Source organism: Balearica regulorum, chromosome 12 (genome assembly GCF_011004875.1).
Source record: "Balearica regulorum gibbericeps isolate bBalReg1 chromosome 12, bBalReg1.pri, whole genome shotgun sequence".
NCBI lineage: Eukaryota > Metazoa > Chordata > Aves > Gruiformes > Gruidae > Balearica > Balearica regulorum.
The window spans coordinates 539,552-560,811 of NC_046195.1; the positions used below are offsets into that span (position 1 = coordinate 539,552).

At 50.8% G+C, this 21,260-nt stretch overlaps 1 protein-coding gene across 3 annotated transcripts in view; it reads right to left on the reverse strand.

Moving 5' to 3' along the window:
* ALPK3 (alpha kinase 3) overlaps positions 1 to 21,260 on the reverse strand; it is a 35,563-nt gene that overhangs the window by 4,896 nt on the left and 9,407 nt on the right. For 2 of the 3 annotated variants that reach the window (XM_075764000.1, XM_075763998.1), the window contains 5 exons: positions 18,104 to 18,225; positions 8,611 to 8,728; positions 6,263 to 7,295; positions 1,477 to 3,325; positions 532 to 679 (listed from right to left, as the gene is read on the reverse strand). In XM_075764000.1, the coding sequence (XP_075620115.1) occupies positions 532 to 679; positions 1,477 to 3,325; positions 6,263 to 7,295; positions 8,611 to 8,728; positions 18,104 to 18,225 (3,270 nt within the window). The remainder of the gene's footprint in view (positions 1 to 531; positions 680 to 1,476; positions 3,326 to 6,262; positions 7,296 to 8,610; positions 8,729 to 18,103; positions 18,226 to 21,260) is intronic. The other variant, XM_075764001.1, reaches the window with a different exon arrangement.

Below are 21,260 nucleotides of genomic sequence, written 5' to 3' on the forward strand. Positions count from 1 at the left end.
GTGCAAGGGCAGTGCCAAGGGATAGCGAGGGCACAGCCAGAGCTGCTTTTTCCCTGCTAGTGCTTGCCAGTGGTGGCTGTGTGGAAGCGCCTGCTCGGGTGCAGTGTGCAGACCCTCCCGGCACAGCTGCCACCCACATGTGTACCACTCGGGGTCCCAGTTTTGCAGCTCACACCCAGCTCTCAAACTCTGAGATGGGCACAGCACCTTCGCCAGCACCTGCCCTCCCCAAGGTTCGGGTTCAGCCCCTGTCCTCCCCAGTGTTCTGCTACTCAAAGCACCAGCCCTTAGGCTGGGTTCCAGATGGAGCATCAACAGGACAAATTTGGCAGCAATTCCCCACCTGGGTGACCCCTCCCTCCCCTGGCACTGAGAAGATAAAGTTCACAACGTGCTGTGCCATGCAATGAGCTTCCCATGCAACCTTAACAGAAGGGGCACCTTCACCCCAGTCAACGCAAGGAGCTGGAATTAACACACGAACCCAGGGCTATGCACAAGGACTACAACGAAGCAGAGCTGGCAGGTTACCTCCTTTGGGCTTCTGCTACAGGGATCTCGTCCTTGTACCACATCAGCTTAGAATCACTCAAAATATTGAAGAACTGGCACCAAAGTTTCAGGTTTCCTGATGCATCGGAAAATTGTTCTGCCCTGATCTTACGAATCACCTGTGGAGCTAAGGACAGGGTGCAAAGAGATGGATGGTGAGACACACAGTGTGGGCTGCAGCTCCAGGGACAGGCCAGCCTGCCCCGGCGCTGCTGCGTAGGACTTTGGTGTTGGCATCAAACGTATGTCAGCACAGCCTGATATCACCCAGGGAAGGTCTCAGAGCTCTGCTTGAGTAAGCATGGTGGGATACAAGTGGTACAAATTCATTCAACAGCGCAGCACTGAAATACCGAGTGGGGCTCGGCCAGAGGCAATGTAGAAAAACACTATGCAATGCTGGAGGAAACATTTATCTACTGAAGTAGGGACTGATCAAGGTTACCCTAATTTTTGCAGGAGTGCTGATTTCCATGAGGGTATCACCTGGCTCCCGCAAGCACTTCAACACCAGGATTATGCCTTTTCTAATTCGATGCCACAAGGGATCAAATTAGCATTGACCATGGAGGTGGGAAAGGAGCATGCACCCCACTGATGCCCACTGGACTGCTGACCAGCATGAGGCACGGTGAGGACTGGGACATGCAGACCAAGAACAGAAGTATTATGTGATTCCTTTGGCCAGGGAAGTCCAGGCTGTAGAGAACCAGTCTCAGTGCTGCTGTCTCTTGTGTTCCTCCACCCTCCCTGCACTAGGGAAGAAGTTTTGGGGCAGACTTTTGGCTTTCACGTGGCCAAAGGGTGATGCTGAAAACCCTGCAAATGCACAAAACTCACATGGCCCCAGGTGACTATCACCAGCCAGGCTCCTTTTGTAGGCAACAAGGAAACATGCTTTATGGAGATTAGCTCTTTCCTTACCTTTAAATGGGTTATTTGCTTTCTTGGACTCTGCTGGCTGTGCTTCTGGCTTAGCATCTTCAGGGACCTCGTGGCCACCACTGCTGTCACCTGTGGGCTCCTCATACAGCTTAGGAACCTCCAACGTGGCCATCTTCCTCGTGAGGGTTGGTGAGCGCTGCTCTGCAGGAGAGGACGGAGCCGAGGCAGGCGACTGCAACAGGGCGGCGTTCTTCCTGGATTGCCGTGGTGAAACGGTAGGACTTCTCACGTGCCCTGGGCCCTCTGGGGTTGCCTCCTCTTCCTCCCCCACCTGCTTGGTTTTTGGCAGGTATATTTTGCGCCGGGCCCCGGAAGCAAGCTCCTCTGGCGTGGCACAAGGTAGCACTGCCAGAGGGTCACCAGGGCTCTCTTTTTCAGGGCTGGCTGGAGGCAAATCAGAAGTATTATTAGGAGGCTGCCCCGCTCCTGCTGCCGGCATGCTGCCCACCACGATGGAGGGCACAGAGAGCTGGGGCGGCCCCTCCACCTCAGGAGCAACCCGGGTACGTCTCTTTGGTGGCATAGGCCTGCAAGCCAGCATCTCCTTGCTGGTAACGAATTCCTCGTTAATCATGCCAGTGATCCGCCTGGACGTCCTGGGGGTCAGAGGCAAGTTCTCTGCTGTCTGGAAGAGCTGATTGTTTTGCACTTTTTCCAAAACTCTCCTCGAGGTGCGGGGGCTCAGGCCTGCAATGCCTATCTCTGGGAGCATGACTTCCTCTGCATCGGGCTGCTCCTTGTCCCCAGGGTCAGTGTCTTTCGTGGCATCCTTACTGCTATCTGACATTTTTAAAAGCAGCAGCAGATAGCTCTTCAAGGAGGAAACAAGGTTTTTGTGCTGCATCTTCTCCTCCAAAGACATCTCCTGAGGTCTCTCAGGGCTAGGCAGGACCAGCGGTACTTGTGGCTGAACCTCAGCACCTCCTTCAAAAGTTCCTGAAGGTGCTGCCGGTTCCTGGCGCGGAGCTCTGGCTGTTTGCTCTCCTCCTTCCTCCCCCTCAGGTCCCACGGGCACTGGTTTGGCACTCTCCTCCCCTAACGTGCTGGCTGAAAACTGCTCTTGCGGGGCAGAGCCATCTGCTTTTTTGATTTCCGTCTCTCTGCTTGCAGGAGGCACCAGCTGGGCTCCAGATGGGACCTCTCCTGCTGTGGCCTCCATCCCCGTGGCGCCGTGAGCCGCAAGCGGTGCCTCCTGAGCCACCGATGTCTCTGCTGCAGGAGCGGGACGTGGTTCTTCCTTGGCAAGTCGAACTGAAGCAGGAGCTGGTGTTTCAGTCTCCTGATGTCCCAAAGGCGTCCCTCCCGCCTCCCTGTGCGCAGCCGCAGAAGATGACTCTGCTGCACTGCTCCCTCCTGCCTCTGCACTGGGATGGCTCCTGGACAGCTCTGCTCCTGCCTCTTTGCTCTCTCCATCCTTGACTGCTGTTTGATGTGTGATTTGCTCAAGAGGAGAGTTTTCTCCAGGCTCTGGAGGACTCGATTTCTTTAGCAATGGCTCTTCCTCATCTTGGCTTTTGTCCTCTTGATTTAACAGTCCTTGTTGGGTTTCTCTGCCCTCCAGAGCATGGGAATGTCCTTCTGCCTGCTTACTAGAGGGAGGGTGCTTGTTGCTGGACTGCACATGGTCTGGAGAAGGTGCTGGTGGCTTTGGTGGCTCCCGAGGCCTCAGCCGAGGATTTGTCCTTTTCCCAGCCCCCCTGGTCTCCTGGCAGACAGGCATCTCTTTCCTGAGCTCCTCTGACTTATTGGCTTGCTGACCAGTCTCTACGGTTGGACCAGACACTGGATGTTTTACGTCACCAGCAGACTGTCCCACTGTTGCTGCAACCTAGTCAAGAAAATAAAGAAAATAGAAAATTAGCATCATTTTACTGCCTGGGTCTGCTCAGTGGTGCTTGTGGTCCATCTGTACCATATGGCACTGCTCAACTTCTGCTTCAGTCCTGTTAGCCTGGTATCGCTGATACTCGCTCATCCGGGGCGTCCTGACTTCGCCACCATCCCATGGCAGTGGGTCCCACAGCCCTCTGTCATGCTGCACAAAATGTCGTTTCTTTTAATCAGTTCCAACTCTGCTGCCTTCCAATGCCTAGGTTGTGCACAAGGCAGGAGATCCATCTCTCTGAAACACTCAACAGCTTTTAATTAACATTCCTCCAGCATGGCACCTTCCCAAGGAGCAAAACTTTCCTGTTTTCACCAGCCGTTGCTGAGACCTTGTATAATTTCCTTACTCTTTTTTTTTAAGACTCAGTGCTCCCCCATACTATATCTGCGATCTCCACTCTGAGATGGGGCAATCGGCATGTCACACACTATCTGGATGAGGCTGCCCAAATGATTTATAGCGAAACTGTACACCATGACATTATCTGCACTATTTGACCATCCTGTTTCTTTGACATTCGGGAAGCTCAAGTGTTTCCGACTGCAGCTGCATACCAGCAGACGGTTCAGCAAGCTGCCCTCTGTGATGGCTGGGCTTTATCCCGAGGAGATCTGGCAAAATCCTCCAGCCAAGAGGCACTATCTATTTTTGTAGGATGAGGCTCAGGGGAGGCAGCGATACCTCTGATACACGCTGGACAACCACATGTACAGGAACAGGGCAGTCACACAATAGGTTCCCCTTCCATCCCAGAGGATCTGCTGCTAAGGAATTTTCTCCTAAGATCTCTGTGCTCCTAAGCCGCCAGTGCTCAGTCTTAAAAGGTTTTATTTTAAGAGACAGATGGGCTTCAATGCAGTGAACCCCCCACCCCGGGTTTTACCACAGTATTTGGTCCTCCATGGCACAGAAAGGGATGGGGATGGGCACAGCCCAATCTAATTACAGAACTAAAGCTTATTGAGAAAAAGCTTTCTGGGAGCTTTTCAGAAAAGCACCTGTCCTGAAGTAATCATAAAACACTCAAACTAGGGGCATATAAAAGAAATAGAATAAAATAATCAGTTTCAAAGTTAGGCAAGAGTGATCATTACGCAAATCCAGTTTCTTCTCTCCTCTTGTGCGTGAGGATGTTGAGAGCCTGGCCACAGTCTGGCATTTTGCAAAGCCCTTCTGCTACAGACAAATCCTGCTCAAAAGAGAAGTCCTGAGCATGAGGCCCAGCTAGGTCCCACAGCCAGGAAAACACTCATGCTATGACCCTGTCTTGTTTAAGGGAAAGACTAAAAAAGAAAAAGACAAGCAACTCGTGTCCTGGGGAGTGAAAATAGCCTCAAACCCACTTGGAGTCAGCTTTAAAGTGCTTTAAAATAGCTTATTTGGTCACACAAAAGCCTGAACACTTTCCCCAGCATCACCAACTAGCTGAAGCATTCAAATTCAAATCAAAAGCATTCCCTTTTGTCGACTCAAAGGCACACCAGCTGACAAGTTACAGGTTTCCCTCTGTGAGTGGGTTTTTGACGAGGAAAATACCTTGATGCATGTCAAAGGCTCAGGGATGACAGCCCAAGCCTGGCTGTTACACACTAACACTTCCCACCTTCCTTAAGAGCAAGGGGCGTAAAAATGAGCAGAAAGGGAGAAAACGAATTGCTTTCCCATGGGGTCACATGCACAACAATAATTTCTGCAGCAATACATGATGCTGACGGGTCAGGTTAAATATGGGTTCAGGGCGCTGCACAGTGGTGAGTCCACGACCCAGATGTTCGCTTCACCGCATAACCCAGCAGGTTTCTTACGGGTAAGTGGTGCTCCTACCTAAGAGAAATCTAGAAGAGGAAGAAAGGAACCTTTTTCCACTGGAGCACCCAGCAGTCCCACTTTCTATATCGTGGATATTTCCACATCCTGAAGGATTTGCATTACCTACCGAGGAAGACGTGCTGCACCTGGAGTGCCTCCTCTGAATAGCCTTGGCCTGCACTGAAAGCGTGCACCTACCATAGCTCAAACACCAAATCCTGACAGCACCTGCAAATTGGACTCAGAGAACCTTTAACCACAGAAGGGGTCATTAAAGTAAAAAGGAGGAAAAATAAAATAAAATAAAAAAAAGACTAGTAGCTTCCAGTCTAAGATTTTAATGGAAAATGCTTCAGGTTAAGTGACAAAAATAGAAGTTGACTAAAAGATGCGGTGAGGGTCAGGAGCAGGTGCTGTGTCCTGGCGCTGCATCACCACCACAATGAGTCTTGCAACAGAGATTTTCCAACAGGGGAGAGCCAAAAAATAGCCCAGATCTACTGTATACATGTTGCACTGTAAACAAAATTCAACGCCCTGCCCGGTGCAGCTCGCGTGGTGTACCTGGCACGCTGCGCTCATTTGCATGAGGGGCTCATTAAACGCCTGCTGAAGCTCAGGCTCAATTGCTAAACTGAACAGATGTCATCAGTCGCGCTGCCTGTTGTACGCACAAGGCATCCACCCCCAGCTATAAATAGCCATTCAGTGCTCCCTGCTTAACTGATTTGGAAACATTTCGCATGAGGTCAGCCTGCCGATTAAACAGGAGAGCTCACAGCACGCCCCAGGCCACCCGGAGACCAGCTGCTCGGCCAGAGGGCCCTGACGTACATCTCTCCTCGCCACCTCGCCTGACATTTATTCGGAGATGGGGTGGAAGCTCTGCTGTCTGGGTGCACAAAGCCCAGCAAGCCTTTTTTCCTGCTTGCTTCTGCCAGTGGAGACCTACGAAGCCTCGGCAGCAGCTCCCATGGGGTACACACAGCCTCCCAGGGCTGGTGCCACACTACAACTGTGCGTCATGAGTGTTTTCTTATTGCAACCCCCACGTTGGCTCCTAGTTACCTCTGGACCGACGGCTTTGTTTCCCTCTGACTTCTGCGCTTGGCGTTGGCCTCTCTGTCCCTCGGACGGCACAGGTCCTGCCTCTGACACTTTTGAGGACGATGGAGCATCCTCTGTCTGTCTGCTGACGGCCACGGGCTGCTGGGCAGCCTTGCTCGCAGCCTCTTCCTTGGCTGCCACCTCCTTCTTCCCTGCTGCCGGCTTCACTTTCTTATCAAAATACATTTCTTTCAAAGAGAAGCGCACATTACCATTGACTTTAGGGCCCTGATTCACAGCTTTCCCGGGCTCTTTGATTTTTGGACTGTTTTCCATTTCTTGATCATTTGCCACCCTCAAACGCGCATTCCTGCGTAACGGGACAGGAGGGGCAAACCTTGGATTTGGAGAGGGGTTGGCCCTGTCTCGCCCGCTTTCTTTTTGCTTGGAAACTTCCTGCTTTGCTGCTGGAGGATCCTCCACCTTCTTTTTCTTTTTAGCTGCGGAGTCTTTGACCATCGGCTTATTTGCTAGGTCCTCCACCGTCTCATAGAGGTACGCGAGAAAGCCGTTCCCATTCTCCTCCACATTTTCCAAAGAGGCATCTCCATTGGTGGTCACCTCTGCTTTCAAAGGTGCTATCAGTTTGTTTGGAAAGCCTGTCATTGCATTGACTGGCTGCTCCTTCGGCTTGGCAATATCCTCATGTAATCTGGACTGAGAATCGGCGACGTGCACTTTTGCTGCATCCTCCTTCTCCCACGAAGAGGCTCCGGACCGGAGATTCAGATCCCTGGCCAGCCTCCGCTTTCTCTGGAGCCGATCGGGGCTCATTCCCTGCAACTTCTCCAGCTCCATGTTCTCTTTCCCTCGTTTCTTGCCCTGTTCTATCTCTCGTAGCTTTTCTTCCGCTTTTCTCTTAATTTTGTCAAACCACTTCTGATGGATTTTGAACTCTGTCATGGTTCCCACTTCCAACACACCAGAGCAGGACACGATGCCTTTGTTATTTCTAGCTGAGGCCTGGTAAATGCCTGCATCTTCCTCTCTGCACCTGGAAACCAAAAGCTCTGCATGAGACCTGCCCGTCCTCCCCAGGCACTACTGCTGGGCACACAGGCACGCACGCTCTCCCACTTCTTGCTCCAGAGGGGCCAGAAGACAAAGATGTGGCCCTTGAGGTGCCCGCAGTAGATCTGGAGGCCTGGGACTGGCCTCCCTCCCCGGGCTCTGCCTGTGCTCAGCACTAGCAGATAAGCAAGTTGGACGTTAAATCAGCGCCCAGCTCCCCCCTGGGCTGTAACTCTGATAGGAGAGGGCTGTGGTGGAGGAGGAACAGCTAGCACCAGGCTTCCCAACTGTTCTTGGCCACATTCCTCTGCAGGATCTTCTCTCAGCTCTTCACAGCCTACATGACATTTCTGTTCTTCCTCCACCCTACTGCCTCACCAAAGCCTTCCCACCTCACTTCACAGGCACCAGCACAAGCGCGTGCATGCCGTCTCTGCTGCCACCCCTCGGGGACGCCTGGCCCATGGACACCCCTGCCTCTGCGAGAGGTGCACCAGCCTCTGATGGAAACCTGGAGCACGCCTGGGGCGGCGGAAAAGCCCAGGCTAGAAGCACGAGGACGACAGGACTATCAGCAATACCGATATTCTGCACTCTCAGACAGTGCCACACCTGTCTGACATCCCCAACCCAGGACTCGAGGTGCGACAGGTCTCTGCTTGCTGGGGACATGGTATGCCTGGCTCTCCAGAAACACAGTCCTCTTTTAACATTAAAAGAAGCTGGTAGTCAGGGCTGAATATAGGAGGCCCTTGGCTCCATCAACTGAGTGACAAAGCAGCCCTCTCCTTCCCTGACCTCATGGTGGGAGCTAGGAATGGCCCTCCTGGGACAGGGCTGCACCCCTTTTCCCCTCTTTGCTCTTCCTCATGATACTCCTATGAACTGTTTCTGTCCTTGTCCTACCTGATCCCCTGGACCATCATCCTGCAGGCACCCAGTGCCTTCCCTTCGCTCACCTTCATCCAGCCCTAATGCTCAGCTCCTGTCCCGTGCAGCCATAGCACATGCTGCTACCAGCACTGGAAGGCTCCAGAGAGAAGAATTTCTCCTGACCTTCCTCTTCCTTCTGCAAGGCAGCTATCTCTGGATGCAGTAATGGACCTCGTACTGATGTGATCTGGGAGTCATCAGAGCAAAGAGCTGAAGGGGAAGGGACAGCTGGGAACATTGCAATGGGGAGCAGAAAGGGCCAGCACAGGTGCTGGGGGGAGATCACTGCCGACAGTCAGCTCCTCCAAGTACATGCTCAGAGCTCCCATCACCAAATCCAACCGCTCTCCAGCTTCTTTACTCACTTGTACAGCTGCAGGGTGTGACGATTTCCATGACGGAATATCTGATACTTGGGTAAGCCACAGTAGCGGTCCATCTCTTCATCATCCTTATACCACGTCACCTCCGGCTGCGGGTATCCTGGGGAGGAGATGGATGGTACATCAGGATGTGAAACATTGCAACACATTGCGCAGCAAGCCTGGTCCCGCGGGGACAAGGTATCAACAGCAAAACGAAATGCTCCGGCAGAATAGCATACATGTTATTCTGGGCTCACCGCATTCTTTAAATTACACAGCAGAAAAAGCATTGTGAGTGGAAACCTGATGGGCTTATCCAAGTCTTTTATCACTCCTAGGAATAGGGCTATTTTTGAGAAAAAAATCCCAGCACTTCATTCCTGAACAGAGGGGAGTGGATCACATGATCGTCTCCTGTAACACTGGCTGGAAGGAGAAGGTGAGCATACTGACACTTATATGAAGAGGCATGTTTTGATGAGACTAAGGCTAAGGTTAGAAAACAGGCACTCGCCCCTCCATGGAGCTCACAACATTTCGCTAAGTGTCACAGCTTGTAAGCTGATCCAAAAGTTTCCATTGAACAGAAACAACCTTGATTGCATCACAGCCAGTTTGGTGTCCTACAAATGTCACTTGACAACAGATGTCACCTGCCTTTTTGGTAGAATGACATCATGATGTGTGTGACTGGCTGGCTAGCAGGCTGGGCACGCAGCCACGTTCCCCGCCACTGACAGCGGTGTGGATCAGCAGGAGTGCCCCACATGGACCAGAGCTAGCCACAGCCCTCATCTCCTACCTATGGCAGCTCTAGCTCAGAATAAGAGCAGTTTTCAGGGGAAAAATGCTCGAGCCAGTGGCCAACACTGGTTCCTATACTTCACATGGAGCTCCTGGCACAGCCACGCTGACCCTAAGGGCAAGGGATAAAGGTTTCAATGATGACGTCATGCCTGCTCTTAAGTTGATTCACTCAACAGTTGTTCGAAGGCCCAAGGTAAGTATCCAAAGCTGGATCCATCCTGCAAATGCCCCTGATGGCTTTCCATGCTGCTGGAGTGAAGGCGTCCAGCACGCCGCTCACCACCACCAGCCCCCAAGGGTCTCCCTGCCAGCCCCCAGCACCCTGAAGGCAGGGGATCAGGTCTCATGGACAGCCCTGGCAAGGGCCAGCAAGGGCTCTCCAGGAACATCCACAGCATCCAGACCAGATGGCTCAGCAGAAGAGGGCAGGGACAGGGCACTGCCTACCTACCCCAGATACTTCCCACAGGTTTCAGGGCTGGCCAGGACCCATTTGATCTCCAGGGTGAGGAGCCTCCTGCTTGCACCAGCCAGAGATGCCGGCAGCCAGTAGCAATGCCTGAGCCCAGCTTATGCCTGCTCCCATGAAGGTCCCATGCAGGAGCAAAAGACCAGGAACAGACTCGTCAGCAGGAATTTGCCCAGCTTTGACCAGAAAAGCAGCACATGCCCAATCTCCTCATGTATTGTTTGGTTCCCCCCACCCCTGTCTGCTCTTCCAACACACCCCCATCCCCTCCCCCTGCTCGTTGGGGCTCTCCAGCATGCTCTGGCCTCATGAGGGACTTAGCCTACTGCCCCAGACAGGGTTGAGGAAATAATCTCAGAAGAGTTTTACTTTCCTGCTCTTCTCCGTGAACCGTCCCCACAACCCAAACATCCCCACAACCCAGATTTTACTCTATTCTCTTTGCTTTCCTCACTGAGGTCTCCTACTCCGCATTGCCTCTGCATCTACCCTCTCCATCCTCGCTGCCTGTACATCTCTCGCATCCTTTGCTGTCTCACTCCCCTCCCACTGCTGCCATCTGCAGCTTTGGCTTTCTGCTGGTTAGTGTCTCGTTCCTCCTCTTCTGCAGGAAGCCAAGTCATGACTTTCTCCTGAAGCCCTTCATGCAAGGGTCTCCATCATTCCCTTTGGTCCCTGTCTCACCATGGTCTGCTCTTTGCTGCTGTTCTGGCCCTCCAAACCAGTTTCTAGCAGAAGCGTAAAGCCCTTAGATCACAGAATCCTGGACTGGTAGGGGTTGGAAGGGACCTCTGGAGATCATCTAGTCCAGCCCCCTGCCAAAGCAGGATCACCCAGAGCAGGTTGCACAGGATCGCGTCCAGGCAGGTTTTGAATCTCTCCAGAGAAGGAGACTCCGCAACCTCTCTGGGCAGCCTGTCCCAGTGCTTGGTCACCCTCAGAGGGAAGAAGTTTTTCCTCATGTTGAGATGGAACTTCCTGTGTTCCAGTTTGTGCCCGTTGCCCCTTGTCCTGTCACTGGGCACCACTGAGAAGAGTCTGGCCCCTTCCTCTAGACATCCACCCTTTAGATATTGACAAGCGTTGATCAGATCCCCTCTCAGTCTTCTCTTCTCCAGACTGAACAGCCCCAGCTCTCTCAGCCTTCCCTCATACGAGAGATGCTCCAGTCCCCTCATCATCCTCACAGCCCTCCGCTGGACTCTCTCCAGTAGTTCCCTGTCTGTCTGGAACTGGGGAGCCCAGCACTGGACACAGAACTCCAGATGTGGCCTCACCAGGGCAGAGCAGAGGGGGAGGAGAACCTCCCTCGGCCTGCTGGCCATGCTCTTCTTAATGCCATTGACCTTCTTGGCCACGAGGGCACATTGCTGGCTCATAGATAACTTGTTGTCCACCAGGACCCCCAGGTCCTTCTCCGCAGTGCTGCTTCCCAGCAGGTCAACCACTCACCTGTACTGGTGCCTGGGGTTGTTCTTCCCTGGGTGCAGGACCCTACACTTGCCCTTGTTTAATTTCATGTGGTTCCCTCCGCCCAACTCTCCAGCCTGTCCAGATCTCACTGAATGGCAGCACAGCCTTCTGGTGTGTCAGCCACTCCTCCCAGTTTGGTATCGTCAGCGAATTTGCTGAGGGTGCACTCTGTCCCCTGTCCAGGTCACTGATGAATACGTTGAACAAGACTGGACCAAGCACTGACCCTTGGGGCACACCACTAGCTACAGGCCTCCAACTAGACTCTGCATGGGTGATCACAACCCTCTGGGCTCTGCTGTTCAGCCAGTTCTCAACCCACCTCACTGACCACTCATCCAATCCACACCTCCTAAGTTTGCCTATGAGGATGTTGTGGGAGACAGTGTCAAAAGCTTTGCTGAAGTCAAGACAGACAACATCCACTGCTCTCTCTTCATCCACCCATAATTGTGGCTGAAGCGAATGAGCCCTAAACTGCTAACTGGGGGAGGCCACGAGGGTATCCCAGTGATGGGATCACCAAGGATCCATGCTGCTCCTTCTATTTTCCATAAATATTAGCTACTGACTGTACTTGGCAGCAGGACTCTGGGCTGAATGAGCCTGTGGCAGTTTTTTTCTGCTCCAGGGATGAGGAACAAAACAATTTTCATACACAACTCAAACTTCACTCAGAGCAATCCTACTCCTCCAAAGGGCTGTTCTGCAGGCGAGACCTTCAGGAGGCCCCCATAGTTCGTAACGCAGCGAGCTGGCAGGTAGATTTTCCTAATACCCTGTGAACAGCAATCACAGCGCTTCATTCTGGGAACTGCAAGTGTATCATTTCCGAGAAGCTCTGTGATGTCCCCCCATGGCCTCTGCAGCTGATTCCCATTCCCAGCTGGCATCTGCCAGAAAAAGCTGCAATTTCTATAGCTGTGCAGTGCCTCAATGAAAGGCTTTTTTTTTTTTTTTAGGCAGTTAAGCCTAAACTGCCTTTGACCTGTACCACTTGTGTTCTTAAGGCTACCTGCTCCCTACCAGGGGCTACCACCATACTAGCCTGGCACAGCAACGAGGGAGTAGCCCCTGCTTCACGCTCTAGCCTGCAGCAAAAGGGAGCTACAGGCAGGTGCTGGCTGGAAACCCGCAGGCAGAGGGATGCTGGAGGGCTTTCCCCCCTCCACACAGAAACAGTGGCCCCAGCTGCCGGTGCAAACACCATCCGTCCCTCCCCAGGGGCTGTAACCGGAGCCAAGCAGGGGATGGAGTGATGCCTGCACAGGGACAAGGCTCCCTGGCATGCCCTGCGCTCCCCTGGGGAGGGGAGCTGCTGCTGACTCTGCAGGCATCCATCTGCAGGCTGCCCAGCAAATACATCCTCCTGGTCTGGGGGGGCAGGCATCACTCCCGGTACATCCCCTGCAGGCACAACACCTGCAGCTCACCCGGCTGCCGCGATGGGCCAGTTTCAAGGTTGTTGGTGGGATGGGGTGTCTGAGCCAAGGGCTCCATCGGTGGGCGTTGCCATGCTGCAGGGTGCCGGATGCCCACCCATCGCATGAGTGCGTTGCAAGACAGAGCAGCCATTCATAAATCAGGCGCTTGCCCCTCCGAAACCTGCCATTCCCGCAGACCCCCCGTGCAGCTGGTGCCGAGAAGGATTTGCCAGCAGCTGGTCCTCTGTCTCCAGCAGCGAATGCCCCGCAGTCGCAGACAAAGCAGTGCTGGGTGTGCCTGGGGAGGAGGGCAGGCATCCGCTGCACATCTTCGAGCCCAGCAAAAGTTTTTTTGGGAAACGTGTCTTCCAGCAGCATTGCTCCAACATGATGGCCAGTCACTGCAGGGCCCTGGAGACTTTTCTGAGCAAGGATTTTTTTTTTTTTTTTTTTTTGTGGAGATGATTGCCAGGTTTAGATTAACCGTTCTTTTTCCCAAAGCTGTTAAACCTGAGAAGTCTTCAAAGCTTTAGTGACCTTATCCAAAACAGTTCTTGCAATAGCTATCCAAAATCACCCAGAGAAACTCTGTTCAAAGCAACTTTCTTTTTTTTATTTTTTTGGGGCAGGGGTGGGGGGGGAGTTAATCTTCTAAAATTTGGGAAGATGGAAAGAGTTTAGAACAATTACACATAATCTCCATGGTTTCCTATTTCTGCTCTACACAAGCTATGTGGAGTGGCAGCTTCAGGCAGTTTTGGGAGGAAAAGTCATGGTAAGATCTCATCCTTTCTGCCTTTATGGATTTAAACCTCCCCATCACCTGAAGACAAGGAAGCTTACAGTAATGCTGACAGGAGGGACAGGTGCTCCCTAAGAGCATTAGCTCCCCACGCCACTGGCCTGTGAGCAGTGCTCATTCTCCATCCCTCTCTTGCCCTGGCTGCCCCAAACCCAGGCATCCCCATCTCCCACCAGCCTGTTCTCTGCTCTTGTACTCACTACCCCATCCCCAAACCCACCCATCCTCCCCTCTCACAGCCCCTGCATTTCTCCAGACATCCTTCATCCAAGCACTTCCCTCTCATCCTTCAAACATTTCCCTAAGAGGGCCACCATGGATGCAACAAGTTGAACTCCATTATGCTTATGAAAATCCGCATGCACTAAGCACCCGACTGCCTACTGACTTTACGCCGACTCTCTTCCCCAAGCCCTGGGCAGAGCCCTTTCCCCTCTGTAGCCCTACAGTAAAGCCAGACGGGTTTTGTTGCCGTCCCCTCGGGGAATGTGCTACTTAACACAATGCAGATGCCCATGTTGATCAAGCGCCTGAGCAGCATGGGAGAGGTACCAGACTGGACACTTCTTCAGCACAAGCATTGACCCATGAAGGGAGGGATGGGAACGAGCTCTTGAGCTGATGATTTGGGTAGCCAGGTCACAGTGGTTGAACCTGCCTAAGGAGGGCTGAAATGGTGCTGAAGCGGCAGCTGTACAACAGCTGGTACTGACATACAATGGTCTTGGCTGGATCCAGTCATCACCTCTCCCAGTTGGCCTCATTCTCTAACAAGCAATCACAGACCCATGACCCTTCATCCCAGCCCCCACATTTCATCAGCTGACATCTCTCCTTATTTGCCAAAGCTATATAGAAATGACTGAAAAGTTGTAAAATCCTTGTAGTAGCACCTCGAATAAGGGCCGTTCTCTGAAGACAAGAGCCCAATATCCACTCACGGTGAAAGATCTGTGATGAACCTTGAGATCCTGAAGTCCAGACAGACCCACCAAGGCAAACACTTGGTGCAGAGAACCAGGGTGCGCTCTGCTCTGTAAGAAACTGCATAGGAAATGAAAATATTCTCCTTCCCTTTTCCATATCTCTCAGAGAACAAAGGATGAACTAATTTTGTCTAAAAAAAGAAAACATGTCATAACTGATGCAGCATTTGACCCCAAACAATCAAATCAGACATACTAGGGACACTGGTAGCAGACAGAACTAGGCAACAGCAGGAAAGGAGGGTTTGTGCAACCACCCAAGAACATCAGGAAGCCTGCATCAGCCTGACTTGTTTTTTTCTTGCCTGCACCATCAAGCACATTTGGGAGACTGGCTCTTCAAACACTTGCATCTTGCTGCCTTCCTAGGACATGCCCAGCAAGTCCCTGGTATTCACAGATGCGGCCACTACCCTGTAACTCGTTATTGGTCAAGAAGAAGCAAAAAAAAAATATTAAGATGTTATTGTAGGTCATCTATCCATATTTGGGGCTTGAGAGTCAAAACGGGAGCAGCTGACAGCCTGCCCTTTGCCTCCTGCACGTCTGTGAACCACAGTGTCCCTGGACTCCAGCCACAGCAGGGGGACTGAGCTGGTTCCACTCTGGTCACTGTCCAGGGATGCAACCACCACTTCCTTTCTCACCGTAATGTACCCCAGTTGAATGTAAACATCATGGCAGAGGGAGATCTCTGAACTACTGATCAGACTTTGCAGTCAGAGTTCACTTTCCACCTTGTGTCCCTCTCTCTCAAAGAGATCCTGAACTCCTAAAGGACCACATGCAAGAGATGATCATATGTCATAGGTACTTTGGGCTGCTTTTAAGGATGTTTCCATGAAAATTCCTCATTTTGTAGGTTTATTCATTGAAGTGCATAAATACATCCCCCAGTCTAGTTTACCAGGTACAAAAATACTGCGATAGGCTACATGCTGAAGACGCTCATTTGACACTTTCCTTTGCTTTAGTAAAAAATGAGACCAGTATCAGGTCAAGATTTCAACTTGGTGTAATACACCAGTTGTGCTCCACAACACCAGCAGGTCGCCCAAAACTGGAAGGCAGCCTCCTGCCTACCAAGAGCAAGGGCGGACTGCAGGAAGGACTACAAACTGGACAGAGAGCATATCTGCCTCTAGACATTGATACTTTGGTTTTGGCACAAGCAGCAGAGTTTATTCCTTGACAGCATGTCTCCTGTACAATATACATGAAGAGTTTCTCTAGCTGCTCCAGGAGAGGTGCTGGAAAGGACATGGACATGGCATTCACCAGGCTTCCTTGGTAGGGCTGACTGAATTATCTCTCTTCTCTCCGCTTGAGAGCAAACTGAGCATGTTGGTATCACACGTGCGGGGCACTTCCCACCCTGTCAGCCATCCAGTCTAATGGCAAACTAGAGCTCAGCTGCACAAATGCATCTCTCATCTTGACAAAGCCCACTCGGAGCTGATGATATCACTTGGATACCCTTCGTTAAAGGGAACTGTCAACCCCAGGGTGCAGCTGGTGGAGACTTGAGCCAGTGAGAGAAGCCGGGACTCGGCATTTTGAAAGGGGCAAGAAATTGTGAAAGGGGCAGCATGCTACCCCATGTCCTTGCAGTAATCAGTCATGCTCTGGGTCTGCAGCAATTCTACACTTTCTGTCAAGGGGAGGTGGAAGAGAGAATTGTATCTGCTCTTACTCAGGATTTCCTAGCATATCTAAACATCACTGATTTTTTGACCTCTGCCACTCATGGCTTGCAGAATGGTGAGTTCCATGCTACTCCACAATATATAAAGCTTTTGCTTTTAGAAAACTTTAATTGGGAAAGCTCTTCTAGCGAATCACTGAAGGGCGTGGCTTGGAGGTATCTCCCTAGCAGCCCACTTTTGCCCTAGAAGCAGGAAGTGGTCTGCTGAAGTTAAGCATCAATAAAATCAATATATCAGTTGTATCCCTGCAAGTTCAGAAAGTCAGGCTTGTAAAGCAAGTGAATCCATATGAGAAGAGCCAAGAATTCAAAGCTGGTGGCTCTCAGAATGGCTCAGTGTTTCCTGCTGTACAGCTTATTTACAGCATGTTTCTAATGGCAAACTAGATTTCCTAAATCTCAGGGAAGGCTTGGTCCTTGTGACTAAGAGGCTCACTGGAGATACCCTCCTCCTTCCAAAACTTACAAACTTGCTTAATGTCTCTCACTGAGTAACTGTAGGAACAAATAACACGTGCAACATCAGGAAGGATCACAGAGTTGTAAACAAGTACATACTATGGAAAAAAAAAGAGGGTTTAGTCTCAATATTTAAAGGACAAAAGCTCATCAGCAAAGGAGCCACTTGCCTTTACACCAATGCACTGCCATGCCACGCCACCACAATGCCTTAGTACCAGCCCTTTGCTCAGCCTCCCCCTTCTCCTCTTAGCGGCCTAACCCCTTCCTGCCCAAGGTTAGATTTTAGCTCACTGAGCAGAAAACAGCATTTCAGATGTTGACAAACACAGAAGTTTATCGCTGATGCAAATGCAGCTGCACTCTAACCATTACAGCCAGCAAAGAGAGCCAGAGCTGGCTGCAGTATGATAGCCTTAGTCTTCAGAACTGCTCATTCCTGAGTTACGGAGTCCAGGATTAGCAGAGATTAGGACAATAAAATGTAGCTGGCCCAAGCAGTAACAAGGATATTCAATTTTCTGGTCTTTAATTTCTTGTCTGAGATGTTAGTTGTGCTGGTTTTGGCAGTGATAGAGTTAATTTTCTTCACAGTAGCTATTATGGGGCTACATTTCTGATTCGTGCTGAAAACAGTGTTGATAACACAGGGATGTTTCCCTTACTGCTGAGCAGTGCTTACACAGCCAAGGCCTTTTCTGCTCCTCACACCACCCCACCAGCAAGTAGCTGGGGGTGCACAAGCAGTTGGGAGGGGACACAGCCAGGACAGCTGACCCCAACTGACCAAAGGGATATTCCATACCGTATGACATCATGCTCAGCATATAAAGCTGGGGGAAGAAGGTAGAAGGGGGGACATTCAAAGTGATGGCATTTGCCTTCCCAAGTCACCATTACACGTGATGGAGCCCTGCTTTCCTGGGGATGGCTGAACACCTGTCTGCCATGGGAAGTGAGGAATGAATTCCTTGTTTTCCTTTGCTTGTGTGTGCAGCTTTTGCTTTACCTGTTAAACTGTATTTATCTCAACCCACAAGTTTTCTCACTTTCACTCTTTGGATTCTTTCCCCTATCCCATCGGGGGGAACGACCGAGCAGCTGCGTGGAGCTGAGCTGCCAGCCAGGGTGAAACCATGACATTGGTTATGCCTTTGCCTCTTTACAGTCTCAGGCGTTTTACCCCCTCCCCCGCCACACCGCTTAAATTAAAGCTGAAATCATCATGCAATTGCTGAATCTTTACTTGGCAGTCTGACAACAGTGGACTTGTTAACGTGTTGCCTTGTTATCACTTGCTCTAGAGTTTAACTAGCGCAAGTCCAGCAAGTGAGGCAGGACCAGGTTATTCACTGAAGACACTGTTACCTGTCACTATGCACGTGAATTTAGCATCAGAGTCCTCGGACACAGAACGGGATTTGAGAGTGGTTTCAAATAGTGGCTGGGTTTCCTCCGTCAGCTGAGAAATGATTGCGCAGAAGGTGCTCCTGGAAGATTCAAGAAGCATTTCTTAGAGATCAAAGCACTAGAAAACTTAAAGGGTCCCCTTCCTATCTCATCTCAGAAGCCTGCATTCTTGTCGTAAATGCCCTCCATCCCTCCCATTATCCCTACACTAGGTTCTTGACAAGTCCAGACCAACGTCAGAGTATTTGACTATTTTTTCACTCCTAAGACAACTTTGCCAATTTAAAGTGTCATTTGGGAGACATTCCTTTTGTCTTAGCCCTTACGGCTATCGGGGTCATGAATGTCGTGAGCCATTTTAGTTCTTGATTACACCGGAACATTTCTTTGATCAGTCAGCAGGCTCAAAGCAAGACCCTAACAAAGACAGCTTCACATTCCTGGTACGGCACCATTAGTGTCTGAAGTGTTGTTCTGCTCACCAGGATTTTACTTTATTTGTGAAGACTTCACACTGTAATCTCAGGCCAAGTGTGAACTGAACATGTCTCCCAAACACAACAGCCCTCTTTGAAAGCTTCAAATTAAGAAAAGCTGTCTGCTGCAGCTCACGGAAGGAGACCTTGAACCTGGCTTGCAGGTTTCTGAGCTCGGGAATCCTATGTGAAGCTGACACCCATTCCCTGTTTCACCTCTCACTGCTGCAGGTAGCCACTCACACGACGTACTCCATGAGTTCAGACACTGACCCCAAAGTTCAGGATGGGACCCCCAAGCAGACAGAACTATCCAAATAGCCAGCACAATCTATGAAGTTCATAAAAATGGACCTTACATTCTCCAGTCGTTTAAGCATTATTCAAGGACAGCACTAAATCAGTGCATTCATACAGCACTGCCAGCTCTGTTGGAACATCACTAAGAGGGGCCTCAGAAGATATAGGATTTCTTAAATAAATGAAAAGGATTAATTCCAAGCTGGGTCTTCATTTGGATAGTGCTCTGGGGCTGGAAGGGAAGAGCTTCTTTCATTTCTCCCTCTGCAATTAAAATACTACACATTGACACTAGGAGAGAGGACCCCAAGGTCTCAAGTGCAAGGACCTTGGGAGAAACAGCAAATATTGCAAGAGAACCGGTAGCTGGCAGCTCTACTTATATAATTTTCAGCAGTGAAAGACATTCCTTAAACAAGTGATCAGCTTCTACAGACATGCAAGAGGTGGAACAAACCCCCAAACCATTCCTGACACAGCTCCACCACAAGCAGAAGGGTTCATAGCATGTGGTGAGGGCTCCATGAGGAGGAACCCAGACTCACAAGCAGCCCCCAGCTTGCAGGCAGGGTGCTGGTGCTGCTGGTACTCATGCTCTACCTGCTGAGGAAGCAGACTTGTTCAGGAAAAACAAAAAAAACCCCACTTTTATCATGAACCCAGCAAGGTCAGGTGCAGTGACAGGCTCTGCAGCAGGGACTGAACTGCACACGCAGCTGAAGGTGCCAGGATAGCTCCAGCCACAGCAACTGCCTGTTTCATCCACCCAGAAAACTTACCTGGAGGCTGCAGTGCTATGATTTTCACTCTGGCTTCCTGCTAGAATGCATTTGTAAGAGATGCAGAGAGATGAATCCCTGAGCAACAAACAACTGGGATGCAGTGGAAGCCTCACCCAGCTCCCAGGCACTTTCTGTTGGGTAAGGGTACGGGACAGAGGCAGTTGGGCTGTTGCAAACTTGACTTATCTACTGAGCGAGGGTTAAAAGCACTGCCTATATCCAAACACACATGTGGGATGGGGTAAAAATCAGATGCCACAGCTCAGACTCTTTTCTGTGGAAATCAACGGTCTCCAGCAGACTGGTCCTGGCAAGCAGCTCTTCACACAGCTACAGGGCCAGGAAAGGGCTGTGGGAGCTAGCAGCTGTTTCAAACCAGAGAAACCTTTCCATACTCCAACCCCAGGAGAAAAAACTCCCATTTCCAAAGACCAAGGCAGACAATCCAGAACCAAGGCAGTTACTGGTGGAGTTTTGATGGCCCCTTCAATACAGATCCCCAGCCCTAGACCAGTAAATGCCTTTTAGATCCACATAAGGAACTTCCCAAGCATCAATGAACATTTCATACCCCAGCAGGAGAGCAACTGGATCAGCATCTCAAAAAAAAAGTGATGCGCGCACACACATAGTGACACTCTGGACCAAGTTTAATCCCAGTACCATGCCACCGGTCCCAGCGGGCAGCACCAGGAATAAGACTGGTCCATTCAGTGCAAGTCCCACGTTCAGGTGAAATACAGCAAAGGCTACTGAATGGTTTAGGAGAGCAGCATCACCAGGAGCTGGGGACTCCACAGGCACAGCAGATGAATCAGAGGAGACTTGCCCAATGTACACTTGGCAGGAAGCCCTGGAAGGTCTATTTAACCTTTCAAAGAAACCATTGTATTAGTCACAGGAAGGTTTTAGAGGCTGCAGCACTGTGGGGCTCTCAGCTGACTCACTCCAGCTGCAGTGAGACTTGTCCAATTCACATTGCTTTTCGAACCAGTAATTCAGAGCATTCAAGAAATTTGATACAAGGCGGCAGCCGCTCTTCCTCCAGGCCTTCCTGAAGCTGCATCTTTGTTGCAGAAAAAGCCTAGGAAGAGGACACCTGTAATTCAGTAGCCTTTTTACATTAAAGAGGGATTTCCATACAAAAGCAGTCTGCAGGAAGAGGAGATTTGAAAAGCGTATTCCTCTTCATCATGATTTTCTTTTCCTGACGTTTTGGTTAGCAATCCTCCAGCTCTAGGGATGTTCTGGAGAGGCCTTTCCCTCCACGGTCATTCCTCTACCTGCTTCTGCAGCAAACCAGAAATGCCAACTCACTTCCAAATGTGTTATTTTGCCAGAGGCAAAGTACAGCCGTACAAGTGCATTTCAGGGCAGAGTCTAAATGAATGAAGATCTTCACAATAAAGCACGGGATGGGGGAGGAGGGGAAGAAAATTTCTTCTTTGAAAGTCTCAGGGCAAGTACATCTAATTTTTAATGTCTCTGTATGGAAGTCTCGCTTTAATATCAAGAAGTGGCTGAACGCCCATTCTTTGGCTAAGAAAGAGGAATACT